The following is a 20159-nucleotide window of genomic DNA, read 5'->3' as shown; positions in this document are numbered from 1 at the left end:
ATCACGATTGTAGTAAATCACATTAACAGAATTAAAACCATCAAAAGATGTCTAGTTAAATAACGGTTTAATGGAAAGACTCTCTGTTATCGTAGTTTGGATAAAGGAGCTTTGATCATATAGCAAATGGTTAGATGAACAGGTGGCTACTTACAACTGACGGTGGTGCTGCAAGTGAAGAGACTATTCCGTTTTCCGTTTTCATTGCTTTCGTTTTTAAAACAAAACACTTTGTCTTCGAGTATACCAAAAGGGTCTGCTGTTGAAAGCAATGTTCTCTTCCGAAAGGAATCGTTACGAATAACCTCCATATACCAATACAAGATTATTACTTTTGACAAAATAAATGCAAATTAAAATGCAATTTGTAAATAACATCTAATAATTGCCAGCACTACACTAGAATTGCGGATGACACATCATGCACACCGCCGACAGATTCATGTAATTTGCAAAGTAGAGTTAAATTGCCATTCTGTGTCTCTAATTTGCATTTTGTTCCTACATCACACAATTATAACCAACAATGTTAATAACAAAGTAATGTTCTATTGCCAAAATAACCAACCATGTTGTCCATTTCGAATATTCGAGTAAAAATTGCAGCAAATTCCAAATTGCATTACGTATGTTAGGGGCATTCACGCGAGGAGAAAATATCGAGTGTGTGAAGCAAAACCTGTTCATTTCATTTTTTACCCTCTAGCAAAAAATTGCCAACTTTGGGCTTCGAAAGCAGAGCTCCTATGAGTTTTTTAACTCGTTGTCTCGAGAAGTCTCTTCAATGGATTCTCTATGAGATACCCTGTTCAGGCATACCTCACACACCTCACATGACGTTTTATGCCATGATTTGTCGATTTTATCTACAAATAATGTTGAAGTCTTTGGTCGAAAAGTCTAGGTCGGGAACACTGACAGAGTTACTCTTAGAGTAATACGCTACCCGAGTGAAGACGTAGATCACCAACGCTCTAATGGTGCTTTATAGCTGAGCGCCTCAGCTATTAACTCCAGTTAGCAGTGATGCCTTCTGTTCTTAAATGCTTGTGATATCAGTCAACAATGTGTGCAACATGCTACTACACCGAAAATCAAACATCAGACTTAATTTGTTGCTGTTTCGGATTCCTTGGTCAATTCTAAGTACAGCCTGGGGCCTTTCAAAATAAAAACAAATCGAAAATACGACCCACCCTAATATTTAACTAGAGTACTAGAGTGAAGTTATATCACATACCAAACCAACTAGGTTTTCCGAGAACATGTTTTCGATTCATATTTCCAAATTAAATGGGGTGGTTCGTTGGAAAAATCCACTTAAATGTAATGGATGCAATCGTTTGAAATTTGTGTGAGAAATTTTAATTGAACATTTCACTCATAGTTAAAATATAATAGAAGCAAGCGCATAAATCTGTTACACAAAACAAAAAGTTGCCGGATGGAAACTATTTTAATTACATTATTTTCTGAATTTCTGTCAACCCAAATTTCATTACGTTTCCTTTCCACAAAAATCTGTTAATTAAGCGAATGTATGGTATGGGATTTTGATCAAATTTCTGTCATACATACAAACTATCATGTTAAAATGAATCATGTATTGCATCACTATTCGAAAGCCATAGGAACGTAATTTTCAGCGCCATATTTTACAGTTCAGACATATCTGAAATTCTGGCTCTGTTTTCAACTTATTAATAGTCTCTTACCGTCTGCCTGCAGACTGTTAATACAGTTCATTCTGGAGTTTAGTTATTTGTTTTGTTTCATTTTTCGATCGGAATATGTAAAATCATAGTTTACTCTTCCGTAATTCTTTATATTTAAGAAATTTAAGTTCTTTTTAAAAGTAATTACCATACCATTTGCCTAAAACAATATTTATGGTTTCTCTGACGCATATCGTAAATTAATATCACAGAGTTTCGATAAGACGTAAATGCCTCCATATTTCGTAGATACCTTTCCACATGTACACAGGTTAAGTGATAGCGAAAGGTTATCTTAATTCTTTGGAATCATTAGTAGCGACCCTCCACATTTCGAAATAAAATTGTTTCGTTTCTGACTTTCAATTAGGTAATAAAATAGGCCATTCGGTTTGTAATTGCTGTGTGATTAGGCTATATTTTCTATGCTCTTTGTTCAGGTTAACCTTTAAGAATCGAATGGTCATCAGTTGTGAATGTTGTCTTATTTAGCAAAGTATTTTCTAAAACTAATGAGGCAACGATTCGTGTATGCGTTGCGAAATCAGTTACTTATGATACCGAGTGATTAGTGCTTTTTAGGCACTAGATGTGTAATTGTCACTGAAAGTTTCACTTTTCGATAGTGAGTTGAAAAAAATCACTTTAAAGGCTCGATGACTCATAAATAACTATTTGTCCACTCAAATGTGTTATGTCATTTTTTCCAATGTACCAGGAATGGCCGATTCTTCAAAATCGGGCGATTTAGCTTGAATTTTTGTCAAAATAATATGAAAATGATTGTATTTGAATCCGTTTTTAAAATCGTTATGTTCTTCGACAGTACTTCGCGGTGACAGTACCTTGGTAATTTATATTATTTAATATTTCTCTGATTCTGCGATTTGACAATTCCGGGAAGAAAATGATTATTTTGTTCTCGTTTTGTGTGAAAAAAGTGAAAGGGGAAGTCATTTTTTTTCTGGCATTTTTCATGGTCAAAAACGAATTTTGGACACACACATGAAAAGCGTTGTGTGTATGAAATTTTATTCCCACTCTTTTTACTTTGTAAAACTTTGTATAGAGCACTGTCAAGTTTCAGTACCCTATTTAGAGTACCACTTTTGCTTGTAGTGCGTTGGTCGAAAAGAAAAATCGGAAATTTTAAATCGCGCACTTGCTGAAATTTCCTATTTTGGTAAACAAATAACTATTAAGAACTATGCGATGATTTAAACAAACGAAGTAGTAGACCATTATTTGCTTGCAGTTTAGATTTTTCACTTTCTCGCCGACATCAGTGTGAAGAAACTCAAGCCAAAGGTGCTGTCGCTTAGTTCAAGACCTTTTTCACATCCCAGTTTCAATTACAAAGAGCAACGGTCATGCACCCGTACTTAGTATCGACTATCTGTTAACAAAATTTCATTGTGTTTTTATCGGATGCGCCTTTTTGTCATGATATAGACGGTATGATTTGTTGTTAACAGCACTCATATATCTGTGCTACAGTAGTTAACGTATTCCAACGTAAATCTTAAACATGAGTCAACTTCAGGGGAGAATAAGTTTCCAGAATTTGACCTGTCACGCTCAAACTGAAGTTGATCTGTGTAGTTTGAACACGTAAATGACTACAGCACCTATATGTATACATCACAGATGCAACTTACAGCTAGTTCGTTTGACTAACTCAACATAATTACTTAGTTCTTAGATCTATTGACAACATCTATTTAAACCGATTGAGTAAATTTTGCATGACCTGAATTCGACCTGTTCCGGGCTTTATAAGATTGGACACATAAATATTAATAATTTCCGACTGTACTGTTGCATCTCTTCGTATAATTTAAAATGTAAAGCATTAGTATACAAGTTACAAATTTACATTACAAATATGCGTGACTGCCTCTTATCTTATCAGGGGGAAAAAAGTTTTTTTTTTCTATTTTCGAATTTATTGTAAAGAACTTTAAATACAAAATAAAATGTCTTCATTATGTGCTCATACATTTTCATTTTGTTTACATGCCCTCAACGATAACAATTCCATTTTAATAATTTGTTAGTATTCCGTTGCTAATAAAAATAACGCCACGATAAGAGAGCCGTTTCGTAGATAAAAATGTTATCAATTTTAGAGCATATTATAGTCGTTGTGTCATTTTAATAAAACCACAGTTTTAATAAACTTTTTTTTCCCTATAATATTCTTGGTATTATATTCACCATATTAGTTATCAGTAAGCAAACACGGCTTATTACATTCACAAATGAATGATTGTTCGAACGCGTCTCCTTATCTACATCATACTGTTCGAAATAAAAAAAGAGTCTACAGACCTCAATTCGCTGCGCTATCATCGTTGTTACACTGAAGTTATTTTATTGTGTTATCATGAATTTCGATTATTTTTTTTTTGTGTAAATTGATAACAGAATGTCGTATTATGGACACAAATGCGCTTTAATCATACGAAACGTTCTTTGGGAGGGTTGTGCCCGCGTGTTCCTATCACTTTTATTGTATAACAAAAGTCCAATTAGGCTCACAGACGTTTTGATAAGGAAACGTTATCAAAATGAAATGTTTTGTTGTACACATACAAACGTTGAATCAAGAGCTTGGTCATGAGATAAAGTGTGTATGGTACCTAAAGTGTATAAGAATGTAAAAATTAAATTAAATTCAATTTGACTGAATGAAATCGTGTCAAATGAAGTTTCGGGATTAATGTAATTTTGTGGCGGAAGTGGAACGCACGCTTTATCATATTTATGACACACACCTGTCCACCTGGCGTCATCCGTACATAATCCTATAGTAGAATGGTATTTTTTATGCTCTCTGTATCTTATCGAAAAAGGTGTTATGTTTCTATCGAATGTAATCGATCGTCAAATTCGTATAGCTTAATCTAAATTTTGTACAATGACCCGACTAGACATGTGCATATAACCTTATCCTTATCTCCATTTCGTATATCATCTGACCAAATATTCCAAAGTTTTTAGATCCGATCGATTAATATGGAGGAAACATTCTTCATGGAATATGTGGGTTTTCACTTTCGTTCTGAAAGCATAGCTATACAAAAAAAGAAAACTTTAGTAACAATGTTATATGAATAAACCAATGTTTAAAGTTAGTGAGTAGTAGAACAATGCCCCATGTAATCCCACCTAATATATATTCTAATTCAATTTTCCTTTCTCTTAACTTTTCATAGAAGTGAAAGAGTTTAATGCCAAAGTAAGTTTCATAATTTTATTAATTTTCTTGTGGGTTTTCTTTGAGATTTGATTAGTAGAGATGAGGGGAAAATTACTCTTGGTATTATTTGAGCGATTAATGGATGGATGTTTCAATTAATTATTTTTAAATTACGAGCTTTTTACTCTGCGTAATCAAATCACAGGGAAAATCTAGAGATGAAAATAAATTTAATTAAACGTAATTATCCCCTCCACGAAAGATTAATGTTCCAGGTCAAGTAGTACATACTCGGTGCCACGAACACACGGTGGGTCAGCTCCCTTTACTGATGATTTTGCATATATTTGTATTTTTTTTAAAATTTTAATGGATTTAACAGAAAATGTAATTAGAGGAAGTAATTGTTCCGAAAATAACCTTTCAAAATATTTTACTGCACTCCAGGAAAATGAGTCATTACTTCATTGACATGAGCATTAAAAATCATGATTAGGCAATGTAAATGCATATGAGCGAAGGACCATATACATTGTAACACTTAAAATTTAAGTCTTAAATCTTATTTAGAGAGTAATAGTAGATTATACATATTGGTTTGAAGACTTCCCTTTAGACGAAAGTGTCACCTTCTCCTCGAGCTGCAATTACACTGTTCAAAATAACAAGTCAAAACCAGGAAATTGACTCTCGAATACCCGTAAACGAGTTTAAACGCTAATGTTATAAACGGAAAATAAAAAGTTCGAAGCAACGACAGAGCCTAAGATATTTACATACAATTGTGATGTAAAAGTATTTACATGCTACATGCGTCGAAAACCGTACTTTTCATGTTTTAAGCACTTCTTTCGACGCCCTCAGCATGTAATATTTATTATGCACCTGTTGCCAAGATTGATATTTTGACGTTTAGGACATTATTGCCCTAGCCGAAGGAGTGGACCATAATGCCTACACGTCAAAATAACAGTCTGGCAATAGGTGCATATCATATTTTATCTGTCGAGAACAGATATATCGAGATAAACAAAAACTCCCTAGAGGGATAAGCTCGAGATTATCGTTCTAGACAGATAAAATCCATTACATAACTCGGGATAAAAATTAAAAGTCTCGTTTTCGTGTGTTTATTGGATCAACAAAATTCACTCGAAAACTCTACTTTTCATCTTTTTATCCCTAGTCATGTAAAATACTATTTTCCCTCTGAAAAGATGTAGCTTGTGTCGAGTGAATTACGGCCCTCTCTCTGCGTTCTGGATCACGTTTGTTGCACTTTTCTTCTTTGTTCAGTACAAAGCAAGTACCTGTGATTGCAATCATTGTGCAGATTTTGTGACAAAGATTTTCTAGTGATTTTCTAGTGTAAGACCCTGACTTACGCTCAAGGGAATAATCACTCTTTCAATTGATAAAAAAATGGATTTTAGTAAATACGCACGGAAAATTCGGCAAATTCGACATTTGTTGTGTGCTGCACATATTTGCTGCAGACTGAATAATGTACCCGGCTGCTGTATTACAATAAACATTTAATATGAATATTTTCAAAATATAGTTCCTACAACAATATTATTCGGCTCGTAGGAATATTGTGAGGTTCCCAGGTATATATTTGCTGTGTGCTGAATTATATCTTCAAATTAGGTGTGGGATGTATTATTGAACTATACCTGCATGCCGAATATTGACTAAATGGTCCTATCGAACTATACCTGCATGCTGAATATTGACTAAATGAATAAAGTTGCCTGTATTTAGAATGGGATATGCAACAATAAATTTTTTGTTTTAATGAAATAGAAGGAAGATCTCAACAACATACGCGTAAAGATCTAATTTTGCAAAGTTTTTGACAAGTAAGAAGAATTTCTTAATCATTTAAAATTATTTCTAACTTTACCGAATTAATATGCAATGATACGTTACATTTATGTATTTCAATAGCAATTTTGACGAACGAACTTTTAAAAATTATTTTCGGTGTGAAAGGCTTTTGAAATGTTACCATAAATAATTGGTGGTATTCAGCAATTAATTCGCGTAATAAATGAGAACAGTTTTTTTTGTAGAACGATAGATTAAAGCTACCAACGTACCAATGCACGCGTGTACCAACTTGTAAAAATCAAAACCCACCGCTGACCGGTGGCGACTCGCTTGACGAACGATTAATGAGAGAACAATTTTCTTACTTTATTGAAATAACTTCTAATTCAGAACCAGTCTCAGAATTAAAATAATCCAATGACATTGCTACATTTCATAGAAAATAAATTCAATTAAATATTGTTGCATATCCCATTCTAAATGTAGACGACTTTGTTCATTTAGTCAATATTCAGCATGCAGGTATAAATATTCCTGTGTGCTGCATAAAGCAAATGTAACAATGAATGGTTCGAAATAAGACTGTCACTATATACAAGCAGTATAGCAGCAGTGGTAAAGTCGTTGGTAGTCAGAAACTGAGGTTAAGCATCGATGTTCGCGGTCAGTACTTGGGTAGGTGACCAGAAAAAACGTAAGCAAAACTTAAAAAAAAAAATCTCCTAACAATTTAATATGAATTTAAATACAAATCTACAGCTAATAACAAATAAAAAAAATTTAAATTAAAAAAATTGAATTTTTCTAAAGTTTTTTTTTTTAAGTTTTGTTTTGCTTTAACGCGAAAATCGAAAAATAAGGTTGTTTGTTGAATTCTAAAAAATGGCGTCATTTTATATTACAACTAAAAATTACATCCATCACCCAACAACAATATTCATCTGACGGGCATTGTATGATCCTCAGATCAATATGCAGCACACAACTAATGTGCTAGAATCATGAAGCTGTTCCCGATTTCTTCGTCTGGGGTGCATATATGAGTTTTCCGTGCGGGATTCAGAAAGTAGTTCACATTAATTCACATATAGAAAGTTCACTATAGACTGACATGCAAAAGAAAGGAATGGAATGCATGTCTTACACAGTTTTGTTTTTGTGATGCTCTAAGTTTATTAAACTTAAAACTTCAAACAAATTCAATTACTGAAAATGTTTTCAAATTCTTATACTTAAATTTGACAAATTGTTCATATTCATCACATTCTTGCGACTTGCAACAGTTTTCTTTCACAAAATAAATGATTGGAGAGTATAATAAACTTTTTGACCTGTACGTCTGTCGAGAATATTTCAGCTTACACTGAGTATATGCAAATGAAACTATGTCAGATTTGCTCACATAATTGAATTCTGAAATTTATTGGTGTAGCTAAGCCATTTCAGATTCATACTATGACAATGCATTGATCGCAAAAATGATCCTAATCCATTACAGTCCTGAATTCGGAAATAACCATTAGATATTCGTAAACTCACTCGTGTTTTTTTGTTTGGTTCGGTAACTGTTTTTCGACAAATGGGCCGCAACTATATACATGCCGAAGGCGCTACAACTGACTAAAAGACAGTTCCAAAGCTCTAGAAACACGAGGCATCGAAAACGTGCTTCGACCAAAATTTTCTTTGTTCTTTTATGCTTAACGAAACTATAACAAATATTTTGATCGAAAAACATTTTCGATTTCTCGTGTGGTTTGAGCTTAACGTTTGCTGCTCATGCTTTGATTTTATCACAAAATAGTTACCTCATGCAATGATTTACTTTCGCAGCATCCAATGTAATCTACTAGTAACTAAATCAATGAATCGAGTAATACAAAGAGAGATAGATTTATAAGCGACAATCCTTCCATTGAACTGAGCATTATTAGTTGGAAACTGAAACTTTCCAAACTTTGTCATTTTGCATTAAGTACATCGTAACAACTTCCAGATCCCTAGACTCTTACTATCTGTGACAACTAACTCCCTTCACGCCAATGTACGCATTTTCAACCGAAAAATCATTAACTGCTTTCCCAATTTCAATCTGCGCTTGATAAAGCAACCCTGTTCAAGTGATAAGAGCAAAAATATCCCTTCGATAAAACAATGTATACACAAATTTTCTGCTCACGAACCCTGTGTCACGACACACAAGGGATTGTGTAATTTCATTGAACAGAAAAGAAATTTACTCCAAGTTGTTCATGTTGTGTCCACCTCATATTAATAGTGTAACTTTGGCTGTAATGCTATCAACCCAACTATAATTGAATGGCGGCACACTGTTACAGACGATGTTAAACGAACTCGTACAATCTTAATAGTATAACTAACCGAACCATACATATAATATTTATACGAAAGCTACCATCATATGTATATAGTGCTTCACACATAAAGTATATCGTGTATACCGACTAGTGGATATACCTAATAAAATATTGCCTGGAAATGTTGCGTGCTTTAACTGTTTAATACTGAAACGCTGTATTGAGTATGGTGGATAGACCTTGAAATAACTCGTAGTCACGAATATACATTACGTCTTTGTACGTAATTTTTGTGTTACATACAAAGTACACATAAAAAGAGTTAAAACCATTTGATGCTTATATTTTATTTATGTAACTCACACATGCACACGGCCAGCATAATTGATATACGAACCGATTGCCTGCCTGCCATCGTGTATTATTTATAAATTTATAAAAAAAATAGAAAAAAAATTCGCTTGGAGTACAGTGAAAATGGCACGACCGTTGTCGTGTGTTGTTGTATGTGAACAATATATACATTACTATTTATTGCCGTTTATGTCAGTATGTTTATATGGGATCCACCGTTGAAGAGGAAGGTCTTTGGACTGAATTCTTCACTAGCAGCTTATATATATACTGAAAAGTGCATTAAATATATTGAGAAATTTAATACCCACTAACGGTTTTATCATGCAGAATGCATCGAAACCAACGTCTTTCCAGTATTTCGATATGTTTATGCACACAACGCGGTTTTCATAAAGTCAATGATCAATGATGCGAAAATGTTTTCGATTTAAATTTCTACAACTTAAAAGTTGCAAAATTATTGTAATGGAAGCGGAGTGACAAAGAAAGGTGTCTATCTTTTAAATATATTTTTCTTTAAGTGGTAAGCCTTTACACAATGTTTCTACTAAAAACTGAGGAAATCATAATATTGTAGTAGATGCCACTCTGTTAAGAGTCTAATTAGGAGATTTGTCCTAACCTAAGCCGCTGACCGACAAGCCAAAAAGTCTGTTGAAACGGGTAACACCGAGGGAAGCACATTTGCCTCATGTTTCCCTGTATATTGAATTTCCTAACTGACATCCCAAAAAGACCATCGTTGTAGCTATCGCTGACAATATATATTTTCACGTATATCCCCTGACCCTACTTACATTTCTAGCACTTCGTACATGTTCTGGATCTGGTCCAACCTTCGTATATGTTCTGTTCTAGATCTGGACGAACTTTGGTTCTGTATTCATTTTCCAATTCAAATGAATTTCATTCGAAAAATGCCAGTTAATTATGGCACCCTCGCTAAAAATTCGCAGTTAGTGTATATGGTTGGATGGTAAGAGCTTATTTTACATGTTTCCGTTATGAAATTTAACGCAATTATTCGTGTAAAAACACAAATTTAAGCCGAATGAAGAAAAAGTCAGCGAAGGGTGTTTAATGCATATAAAGAATGACAAGCATAGTGATACCTAAAGGCGCTACGTAATGAAATTTGTTGTTCCCAAATAAATTCGTAATTTTGTCGTAGAAAACAGAAACAGAAAAAAAGTCATTTACAATTAGGAAGAATGGAAATTAAGTCAAATAAATTTGGATTGAACCATCACGACCGGCAGGAAATGAAATTTAGGAAGAGTAGTTATTTACGCCACTGAGTGCAAATGTTTAATTTTTGTACATATTAATGGAATTATCATTTCGTGGCAAAAACAGTCACTTTTCGCAACTTGTTGCATAAATTTCTATTATGCCACTGAGTCTATAAACAGGTATTTATGAGTAGATAAATGTTTATTTTCTCATCTCAGTGACGAATAGAAAAACTTGCGATGTCTGATGTCTCGAGTGACATCAACACATCAAGTGTAAAAAGCACTAATCACTTGGTGGTATCATAGAGTCACACCAGAGTGATGGCATGGTGGCGCTGTGATTTTTAAATGGCGAAATGGTTTTCGATCTGAGGCAATAACTTTTGAAAACCTATAAAGAATTAATTTTGCCAATATCTCATCAAGCCATGGCGACAGTGGCAAGGAGACAACTAACCACAAGTGGCAATATTCTTATTCTGTTACATGTACAAGTCTAGCGAAATAAAAGTAAACTATTTAAACACCTCTGATGCTCAGCATCAGCGCCTCCATGTCACCTCTCGAGTATAACTCTATGGGTGGCCACGAAACAACAACATAGCTTTGGTACACCATTTTTAAAGCAAAAACAGGTGTGACAGTTTCGGAGAAAAAATGTCTATTTTCTTCCCTATCGAAAAAGAGGGAAAGAAAGTAGATATTTTTATCTATGCAGCGTGACTAGACTTACTTTCTCCACTCAAATACGTCAACGTTGTCACTGATGGCAGTTCACGTGATAAAATTTGTAATTGTGCGAGAAATAGGAAACTCCAACTCGATCAGGGGATCGCTTCGTACACTGGCCTTAAACTTTGGTTAAAATAGGTATTGTGCTTTAAAAAAAACTCTAAATTTTCGTCCGGATAATTCAGATACAACAACGAAATGAAATAATGAAAACCTTTTGTCCCTCTATTAAATTAATTAATTTAAAATAACACCTCGAAACCCACTGTCAATTCAACTATAATTTGCGGTATTTCTAGTAATTAATTCATTGAAACAAAAATCAAGCACATCATTGTTGCAACATCAATGAAATTCAATACCTTCGAACAAAATATATTTCTGAAAGCTTAGCGTAGCATGAATCAAAAATTTGATCCACACAAATCCCATATATATACATCGAAATGAACCACAAAATCGTAAAAGGAAAATTGGTATATTATCTATAAAAAACGTGTGCTCCATTTCGGATTGGTGAGTAAAAATCAGTCATGCAAAATTGGACAATATTTTATGTAATACATCGGGAACCGTTTTTTTTTATTGTAACAAAATAATGTGTCATAGAGAACTGTTTCATAGGTATATATACAGATACCTTGCTTGTTATATACATATATACATATGCTACCACGTTTTCCTATCATCATAATATATACACCGCCAATAACTATAATACGTAACACATAAATTCCGGTAAAATCATGAAAACGAATAGAAATGATATATGGTTGTATATGGGTGGAAAATGCGCGCGCAAACGTTTTTCCGCTGCATGACCGCACTTGCAAGTTATTCATTTACATACATCAAATATATAGATGTAGTATGACCCATCGATTTCCATCATACATTTAATAGTAAGTTAACATTTTTACATGACTCGTCACCGAATAGTAGTTCCGTTTGCGTTTTTAGTGGGTTTTAGTGGGAGACATAAATGTATATACATCTGATGCGCATACACGTATATTTCAAGACATTTATAATGTGGAAAAACCATAGAATCATTTCCATTGTTTAAATCCATGAAAATTTCATAGCTTTTCTGTGTAAGCTAGCACAGAACTGTATCTATGTCGCTAACAAAATTTCTTATATTTTATGCCCGCACATTTAAAAAAAAAATGTGGAAGAGGAGAGTCCTGGCGGTTGTCATAGTAACACGTTTCTTTCTTTTTTTTCTATTCATTTTGTTGTAGGTTTTAAGCACACATAGCCGTATATATACCGAAAGACATAACATAAAATGGGATTTCATACAATTCTAGAATGCACTATGTTCTTCCATTTTGCACCTAGAGTCCATAGATAACACCGGCCATATTATATCTGTGAGAATTTGGCAAGAAGTTTGTCGTTGTTTCACACAAACGTAGTGTAAAATGGTAAATGTGTACAGAGGAGGAAAAAGAACTCCCAACGTATATAAAAGGAATGAACCATACCATTGTATGAAAATCGATAATCGTGCGCGAAGTTGGCCAGGGTCTGGGACATAATATCGCTGTGACGTTGTATGTATATTTTCTTTTACACATAGAACAAGAGATTTTTGTTGTTGTTTTTGTTGATAGAGGAGCTTGTGTATTCGATATGGATGAAGGAATGAATATAACGCAAGCATACACACACGTTTCAGGATTATGTAATACAGTCCTGATGATATAATTACGCTATTATATACACTGATGTATAGTATACACTCCATTTTAGCTATATCGATTGAGCTTTTATGTTTGGGTTGGTTTTTTTTTCATTAATTTTGGCTATGGACTACACACAAGTCCAATGTACATAAAATAAAAGTTGCGAATTTCCCACTGTAGCTTTTATGTATACGAAAAAAAAAAGTTTAGAAAATCGTACATTGTTTATGGTTATTTGATGATAAATGAAGGGTGTCTGCAAAATCAGTTTTAATTAAGTTATTGCCGAAAATTATAAAAGATTCATTTTGGGAAATTTTAATCAGGAAGTACTTTCGTTCCGGCTGGATTCTATATTAATCATAACCATATCTTTGTTCCTTTTCTGTGGAAATAAAAGTTTTGCAGTGGTGGAAAAGCGGATGACTCAGAACATCCCTTCGTCCTGTTCCTTTTTTCGCGAAGATGATCGGATATATTAATCAAATTGCGTATAGATTGTGAGGAGCGACATTTGTTAGCGGTATGAAAAAAGAGCTATATAGGGGATGGCTCACTCAGTGGTTACGTTCTAGCCAACTAGCCTTCACTCATTCATAAGGAAAATATGAAAATTGTATTGAGTGAATTTTCGAATATTTTGATTCAATTTTGATAGGCATTTACAGCGAGCAATGAGTAGAAGTAGAAGGAGCACTTTTCGGTTCCTTATGAAAGTCATATAGGTAGACTATCTAGAGGAATTATTTTGAACTTGTGTTTGTCTTAACCTGATCATTCATAAGTTATGAATCGTAACCTTTCCAAAGGAATCATAATTTTTGTAGTGGTTTGATGGCTGTAACAATGTACACACGACTTGTATGACGTAGGATAGGATAGGATAAGGATGGGCAAGAAAGTTGATGCTTTCCAAGGACCTAAGCTGCATTGTGCATTTCCCATATTTTTGAGAGATTTTACAATTGTAAATCGTATGAATCATCTATTATCAGAGCATGGGTGTTGCTAGTTGTTGACATTTTAGAATCACGATTGTGGCATACGCATGTGACGTGTAAGAACTTGTAGTATTCAATAAAACTCGTCTGTTCAGTTAGAGTGCTGATATTATAATGGCTTCTTTATTCAGTTCAGTGTTGCCATATTACAACGCAGTGATGACGTATCACAACCGATACTACACCATTCCCCCTTTAAATTAATTCATCGAATTCCTCCTCATAACAATTCATCCAATATCGTCTCCCACTATCTTCCTCTCGTTCATAAAAAAAAAATTAAAATTCATTCGCTTCGAGAGAAAAGAAAAAAAAATCTCATTGATTTGGTCCATCCCGCTTACTCGAACCCATAACGTTTGGGTGCTCCACGAACTCGTGTTGATTTCGGCCGTTGGTTCTGATCCGGATTCTCGTGATCGTTTGCAGTCTCCGCAGTCGGGATTGCATCAGGAACATTCGGAATCGCATCGGTTGGGTTGTCTTCTGTCGTTCGGAAACCCCCGGTTGGGATTTTCTTTGCATGTGCAACATTTCTTCGATATTCGGTTTCAGTTTCGGGATTTTCGACCACGATTTCGCTACCCTTTCGTTCCTTGACGGTGTATGTGGTCGGCTCAAATGTGCTTGACAATTTATTGGTTGGCTTTTGTCGTTTCAAAACCACGTTGTCCCCTTCTCTTATTTCATTTGGTTCTGCGTGTCGCTTCGTATCGGCGTACTGTTTCCCTTTGTTCTTCATTTCGGTATCACGATCACGGACTTCTTCGTCGTTTTCAGATCTGGGTGCTCGAATCGAAGGGAGCTTGTCACGAATATTTCGGCTGAACATCATTTCAGCTGGTGTCATCATTGTGGTCGAATGCTGTGTGGATCGATACATCAGGAGGTAATCTTGTAGGTCGTCTTGCCAGTTTCTTTTCTCCAATTGACTGATCTTTAACCGTTTTAATAACGATCTGTTCTGGCGTTCCACTTCACCATTCTGTTGAGGCCAGTACGGAGTTCCATTGTTCAAGTGAATGTTGTTGTCATTGCAAAATGTCTCAAACTCGTGACTGTTGAACGGTGGACCATTATCGGCTTGCATAGACAATGGAAATCCAAATCTTGCAAACATCATTTTCAATTTTCGAATGGTCTGATTGGCGTCGGTGGAAGTCACGATCTCCACTTCCTTGTATCTGCTGTAGTAATCAACGACAACCAAGAGATAGTGGTTTGATGGCAACGGTCCCATATGATCTATTGCCAAGTGTTCCCATGCCGCTGATGGTAGACTTCGCCGTGAAAGTGGTTCTGGTGGTGATGGAGCGCCCACCAAACTGCAGCCTTTACATTTCTTCACGAAATCCTCAACGTGGGTATCTATTCTTGGCCACCAAACTTTCGCGCGGATGCGTCGTTTCATCACTGACATGCCAGGGTGTCCTTCATGAGCCAGTTCCAACTTTTGATTACGCAGACATTCGGGCATAACGATTCTCGAACCGCGTAGTAGAATGTTTCTGGCGAAACAAAATTCGGTTGCAAAGTGCTTGAATGGTGTGGTCAATTCGTCACTCCAGTCGTTGGTGTCCGTCGCACGCTTCACTGATTCGATCGTTTTGTCGGCTAGAGAATCAATCTCAATTCGTTCGATTGGGATCGCTTTTGGAGTTGCGTGCATCACGATCCAATTGATATATGATTCGTCGTCCCGATCTCCGTCGATTGCGTTGATGTCATCCGTTTCCCGTATGAGTCTGGACAACGGATCGGCAATGTTCGATTTTCCCGGTTTGAAAACGGCTTTGTACTTGTTCGATTGCAAACGAAGGACCCAGCGTTCGATCCTTGCACAGGGCTTTGATTTCGGACTGAACAATGCTTCCAATGACTTGTGATCGCTGACCAACTCGAATTCCCGGCCGAAAATGTAAAAATGAAATCGTTCAACTGCCCATACTAGAGCGAGTGCTTCTTTTTCCGGCTGCGAATATTTACGTTCGATTTTTGTTAGACTGCGACTAGCATATGCAATGATTCGTGGTCCACATTCCTTGAATTGAATCAAAACTGCTCCGAGACCAACTGGGCTGGCATCGGCGATGATCTGTGTTCGGTCGTTGACGTTGTAATATCCAAGTACGGTGTCAGATGTCAGTTGATTTTTCAATTTCTCGAAAGCGTCCTTCTGTTCGTCTTCCCAGCGAAAATGTGCTCCCTTTCGGTTCAGTTTGCTCAATGGCTCTGCAGTTGTGGCCAGGTTTGGGATGAATTTCCCGACATAGTTGACGAGCCCAAGGAAACTTCTGACTTCCTCGGTAGTTCTTGGATCACGAAATTCCTTCACAGCTGAAATTTTGCTTGACATTGGTCGAATGCCGTCTGTTGAAAGATGGTGTCCAAGAAAGTCGATTTCGGTTGCTCCAAACACACATTTGTTGAAGTTCAAAGTGACATTGAATTGTTTCAGTCGATTCAACACGCGATCCAATCGTTCGTCGTGCTCCTTCTTGGTGTTTCCATACACGATGATATCGTCGCTCGCGTTCAACGTACCATCACAGCCATTCAAAATTTGCTCCATGATTTTTTGAAAAATTTCGGGAGCGCAGTTGATTCCAAACATTAATCGTTTGTAGCGAAAAAGTCCTCTCTTTGTGATGAATGTTGTTATTTCTCTGGAATTTTCACTTATTTCCACTTGATGAAAGGCCTGCTCGATGTCCAATTTGGAAAAGAATTTAGCATTTTCCAATTGTGGGAGAAAATTTTCAATCGTTGGTAGTGGGTGGTGTTCTCTGGCGACTGCTTCGTTGACTCGTCGCATGTCGACGCATACTCGGACGTCGTTGTTTGGTTTCGGTGTTATAACCAGCGGTGAAATCCACTTTGAAACGTTCACTTTCTCAATGATGTCTTGACGGAGCATTTTGGAAATTTTTTCATCGACGGCTTTCTCCAAAGGAGCGGGGATTCGACGATACGGTTGCTGAACAGGCTTACAGTTGTCTTTCATTGGTATTTCGACACTTATACCTTTGATTGTGCTGAGTTTTCCTGTTGTCTCATCGGTGACATTGTTTACGTTGATGCCAATCTTAAGAATTCCCAAGCGTTTTGCTGTGACGTAACCCAGCAAGCATTTTCCAATTTCGTCCGCCACATAAAATGATTCCATCGATTGCTTATCGCCGATTTCGATTTTTGCCTCAAACATTCCCAAGAATTGTAGACGATGACCACCGTAAGACGTGAAACCGGCATCAACTTCCTTTCGACGCCAAGTTGTTGCAATGTGCTTTGTTTTCAGATCTGACCAAGATTCTCTGTCAATGATGTTCCGTCTAGTGCCGGAATCGATAACAAATTGGAGTTCGACGCCTCCGATTTTGCACCACATCGTATTGTCGTTGTTCTCGCCGTTGGAATTATGGAAGACGCCGTCGTTGTCGATGATGAACACGTCGTCGTAGTCATCATATTTATTGTCGTTGTACGTGTCGACCAGACGAACTGACTCTCGCTTGAATTTCGTTGGCGGTTGATTAGCGTTTTTAGTGAAACATTTTTTTGAAAAATGGTCGAGTTTTCCACATTTCAGGCATTTTTTTCCTTTAGCCGGACATTTCATGTCATCGGACTTGTGTCCATTCAAGCCGCAACGACTACATTCATCGCGTTTATGATTGGATTGTGTCTTGTCAAAGTATTTCCGTTTGAATGCAGTTCTGGTACGGATCTCACACACCTCGCTCTTGTCGTCCAATCCATCGCTCGGAGGTTTCGCATCGTTGACGAATGATTTTTGCTGGTTAGATACGGATTCGAGGATTCTTCCCAATTTCATGACAGAGTTCAAATCGTGGTCACCTCGTTCAAGTATTTTTCGTCGAAGCAGATCCGAGTGACAGGCTGCTGTTATCTGGTCTTTGATATTCTCGTCCTTTTGGTTGCCGAATTCACAGCGATTGGCCTGTTCACGCAAACGGATGGCAAACGAATCGATTCGTTCATTTTTTCCTTGGCTCATCTTCCGGAAAATATGCCGCTCATAACTCTTGTTTTGCTTTGGAGCGAAATGGTCGGTCAGCTTCGCTACAGTTCTGGAGTATTCGTTGTCATGATCATTTTCGTTGTTCTCGTCTTCATCGTTTTCAACTTGAAATTCGATTCTTCCAGTTGTTACCGTCGGTTTCGTTTCAGTTGGTGAATCTGGCAGGTTATCGAAAATCTCCTGAACTTGTGGTCCCGCGTAGTGCAGTAACCAGTTATGTTTACTCTCGTCCGAAATGCCACTTGCTGTTGCGAAGAATTCGAAACTGCGTAACCATCGTTTCCACTCTGTCGCACAGTTCTCTTCCTTTACATCAAAAGACCGTGGTCCAATGCACCAAGGTTGTTGATTCATATCTACAGACGACAAAAACGTAAATTTACTTTTCAATTTAGCCATTCGAAATTAAATTCTGGCACACACATTCATTCGCACACATAGTTGAATTCAACCTGATCAACCCGAAGTGAGGTTATGGCTATACTCTCGTTCTCGAGTATTGAAATAAAATGGAATTCGCATTGAACGCTCAAAATTAGCTGCGTTTGCGTTTCCCTAGCATACGAAATTGAATTCTGCTAGTGCACTTCGAAATTAAATTCCGTGCTCACGTTTCCCTGGCATGCGAAATTGAATTCTGCCATTGCACTCCGAAATTAAATTCTGTGCGTCAGCCCATAGCATACGAAATTTAATTCTGCTAGCACGTTTCGAAATTAAATTCCGTGCGTGTACATCTCACAGGCATACGAAATTGAATTCTGCCATTCAATAATCAATCAATTCCGTAGAACTTCTTTTTCAAATCGAATCATTCCTAACCTCAATCCACGTGTTCACTTTTCAGTCACTCTCACGCACGCAGTAAAATTCTTTTTTTTTCACTTAATCCGAAGTAATGCAAAAATACTCACTTCTCCCGTTGTTTTCCACCAAATTTTCCTTTTTTCCGGTCTTCTTTTTTTTTTATTCCTCGTCGCCAAATGTAGTATTCAATAAAACTCGTCTGTTCAGTTAGAGTGCTGATATTATAATGGCTTCTTTATTCAGTTCAGTGTTGCCATATTACAACGCAGTGATGACGTATCACAACCGATACTACAGAACTGAGTTCAGCATTTCTCTTTTTACAGACCTATTACGGTCGATAGAGCTGTCTAGTGTTAAACTAACAGCAGAGACTAATAAGAACTGTGACTGACACGGGAGTCGAACCAGTGACATAGAGGATATATAGGACAGCCAGACTGTATGACGTAACCCAAACACCATGAATTTGTGTGGATATGTCCAGTCTACATTTAGACGAGATGATATATCAATTAGCACATTACTTTCTTCAGATAGTACATGCATACTTCGAGGCGTGGAAAAGTGACGTCTGTGGTTCAGACTGCAGTTGTTCTTGACCGTAAAAAGACTGTTTTTTTTGGTCTCCTAACAAATCAAATCAGTCAAAGTCGCCATTACTTACCATGGTGGGTGAACCAAAAAACGAATGGGAAAGATATATCAAACCAAAACATTCATACAACTTTTCGCATTAAACCCAGACAACTTTTCATATCAGATGCGGTTTGTTTTTCCACCGTGAGAAAATTAGTTGAATGAAATTTCGCTGTAAGGCTCGAATGGAATTTATCTATCACTTGTATCCTTTTGCTCTTCGCAGTTTGTTCCGTTCGGAGATATTTCTTTTCGGCTGGTTTCTCGTTTCCGAATACTAACATTGTCAATTGTGATTTATTTGCCGCGTCTTGGGAAAGAAATGAAACTGTGTCAACTAAACTATGAAATCATTGACATCAAAAGGTGGAAGATAATATTAACAGAATATTTACTGTAGCAAAAGTAACTGGCAAATAAACATCCTTGATAGTTCTTTAGTTGGAAGATGCGGGAGAAGGCAATAAAAACGCATATGATTCAAACATTTCTAACAACAAACTTGTTGTTACGCCAAATTTTCCAGTAGTTCAACAAACTTATCCGCGCCGAGTTAATACTACAAAATACGAATACAATACACATTT

General features: G+C 36.4%; 3 protein-coding genes across 3 annotated transcripts in view; 1 reads left to right on the top strand and 2 right to left on the bottom strand.

Annotated features, from left to right (window-relative positions):
• The window catches only part of LOC119069183 (odorant receptor 94b-like), a 416993-nt gene that overhangs the window by 63029 nt on the left and 333805 nt on the right, over window positions 1-20159 (top strand). The gene's annotated exons all lie outside the window — the stretch shown is intronic.
• LOC119069155 overlaps window positions 1-20159 on the bottom strand; it is a 30358-nt gene that overhangs the window by 3179 nt on the left and 7020 nt on the right. The gene's annotated exons all lie outside the window — the stretch shown is intronic.
• Window positions 14175-19233, bottom strand: LOC119068814 (uncharacterized protein K02A2.6-like). The gene is made up of 2 exons (XM_037172591.1): window positions 19041-19233; window positions 14175-18482 (listed from the first exon to the last, which is right to left on the bottom strand). Exon 2 carries the CDS (start codon window positions 18478-18480, stop codon window positions 14425-14427), a length of 4056 nt encoding a protein of 1351 aa, XP_037028486.1. The 5' UTR covers window positions 18481-18482; window positions 19041-19233; the 3' UTR covers window positions 14175-14424.

The sequence above is a fragment of the Bradysia coprophila genome, chromosome II, assembly GCF_014529535.1.
Source record: "Bradysia coprophila strain Holo2 chromosome II, BU_Bcop_v1, whole genome shotgun sequence".
In the NCBI taxonomy this organism is placed as follows: domain Eukaryota; kingdom Metazoa; phylum Arthropoda; class Insecta; order Diptera; family Sciaridae; genus Bradysia; species Bradysia coprophila.
Note: the sequence above shows the minus strand (reverse complement) of the source record. Positions and strands in the feature narration are given on the sequence as shown.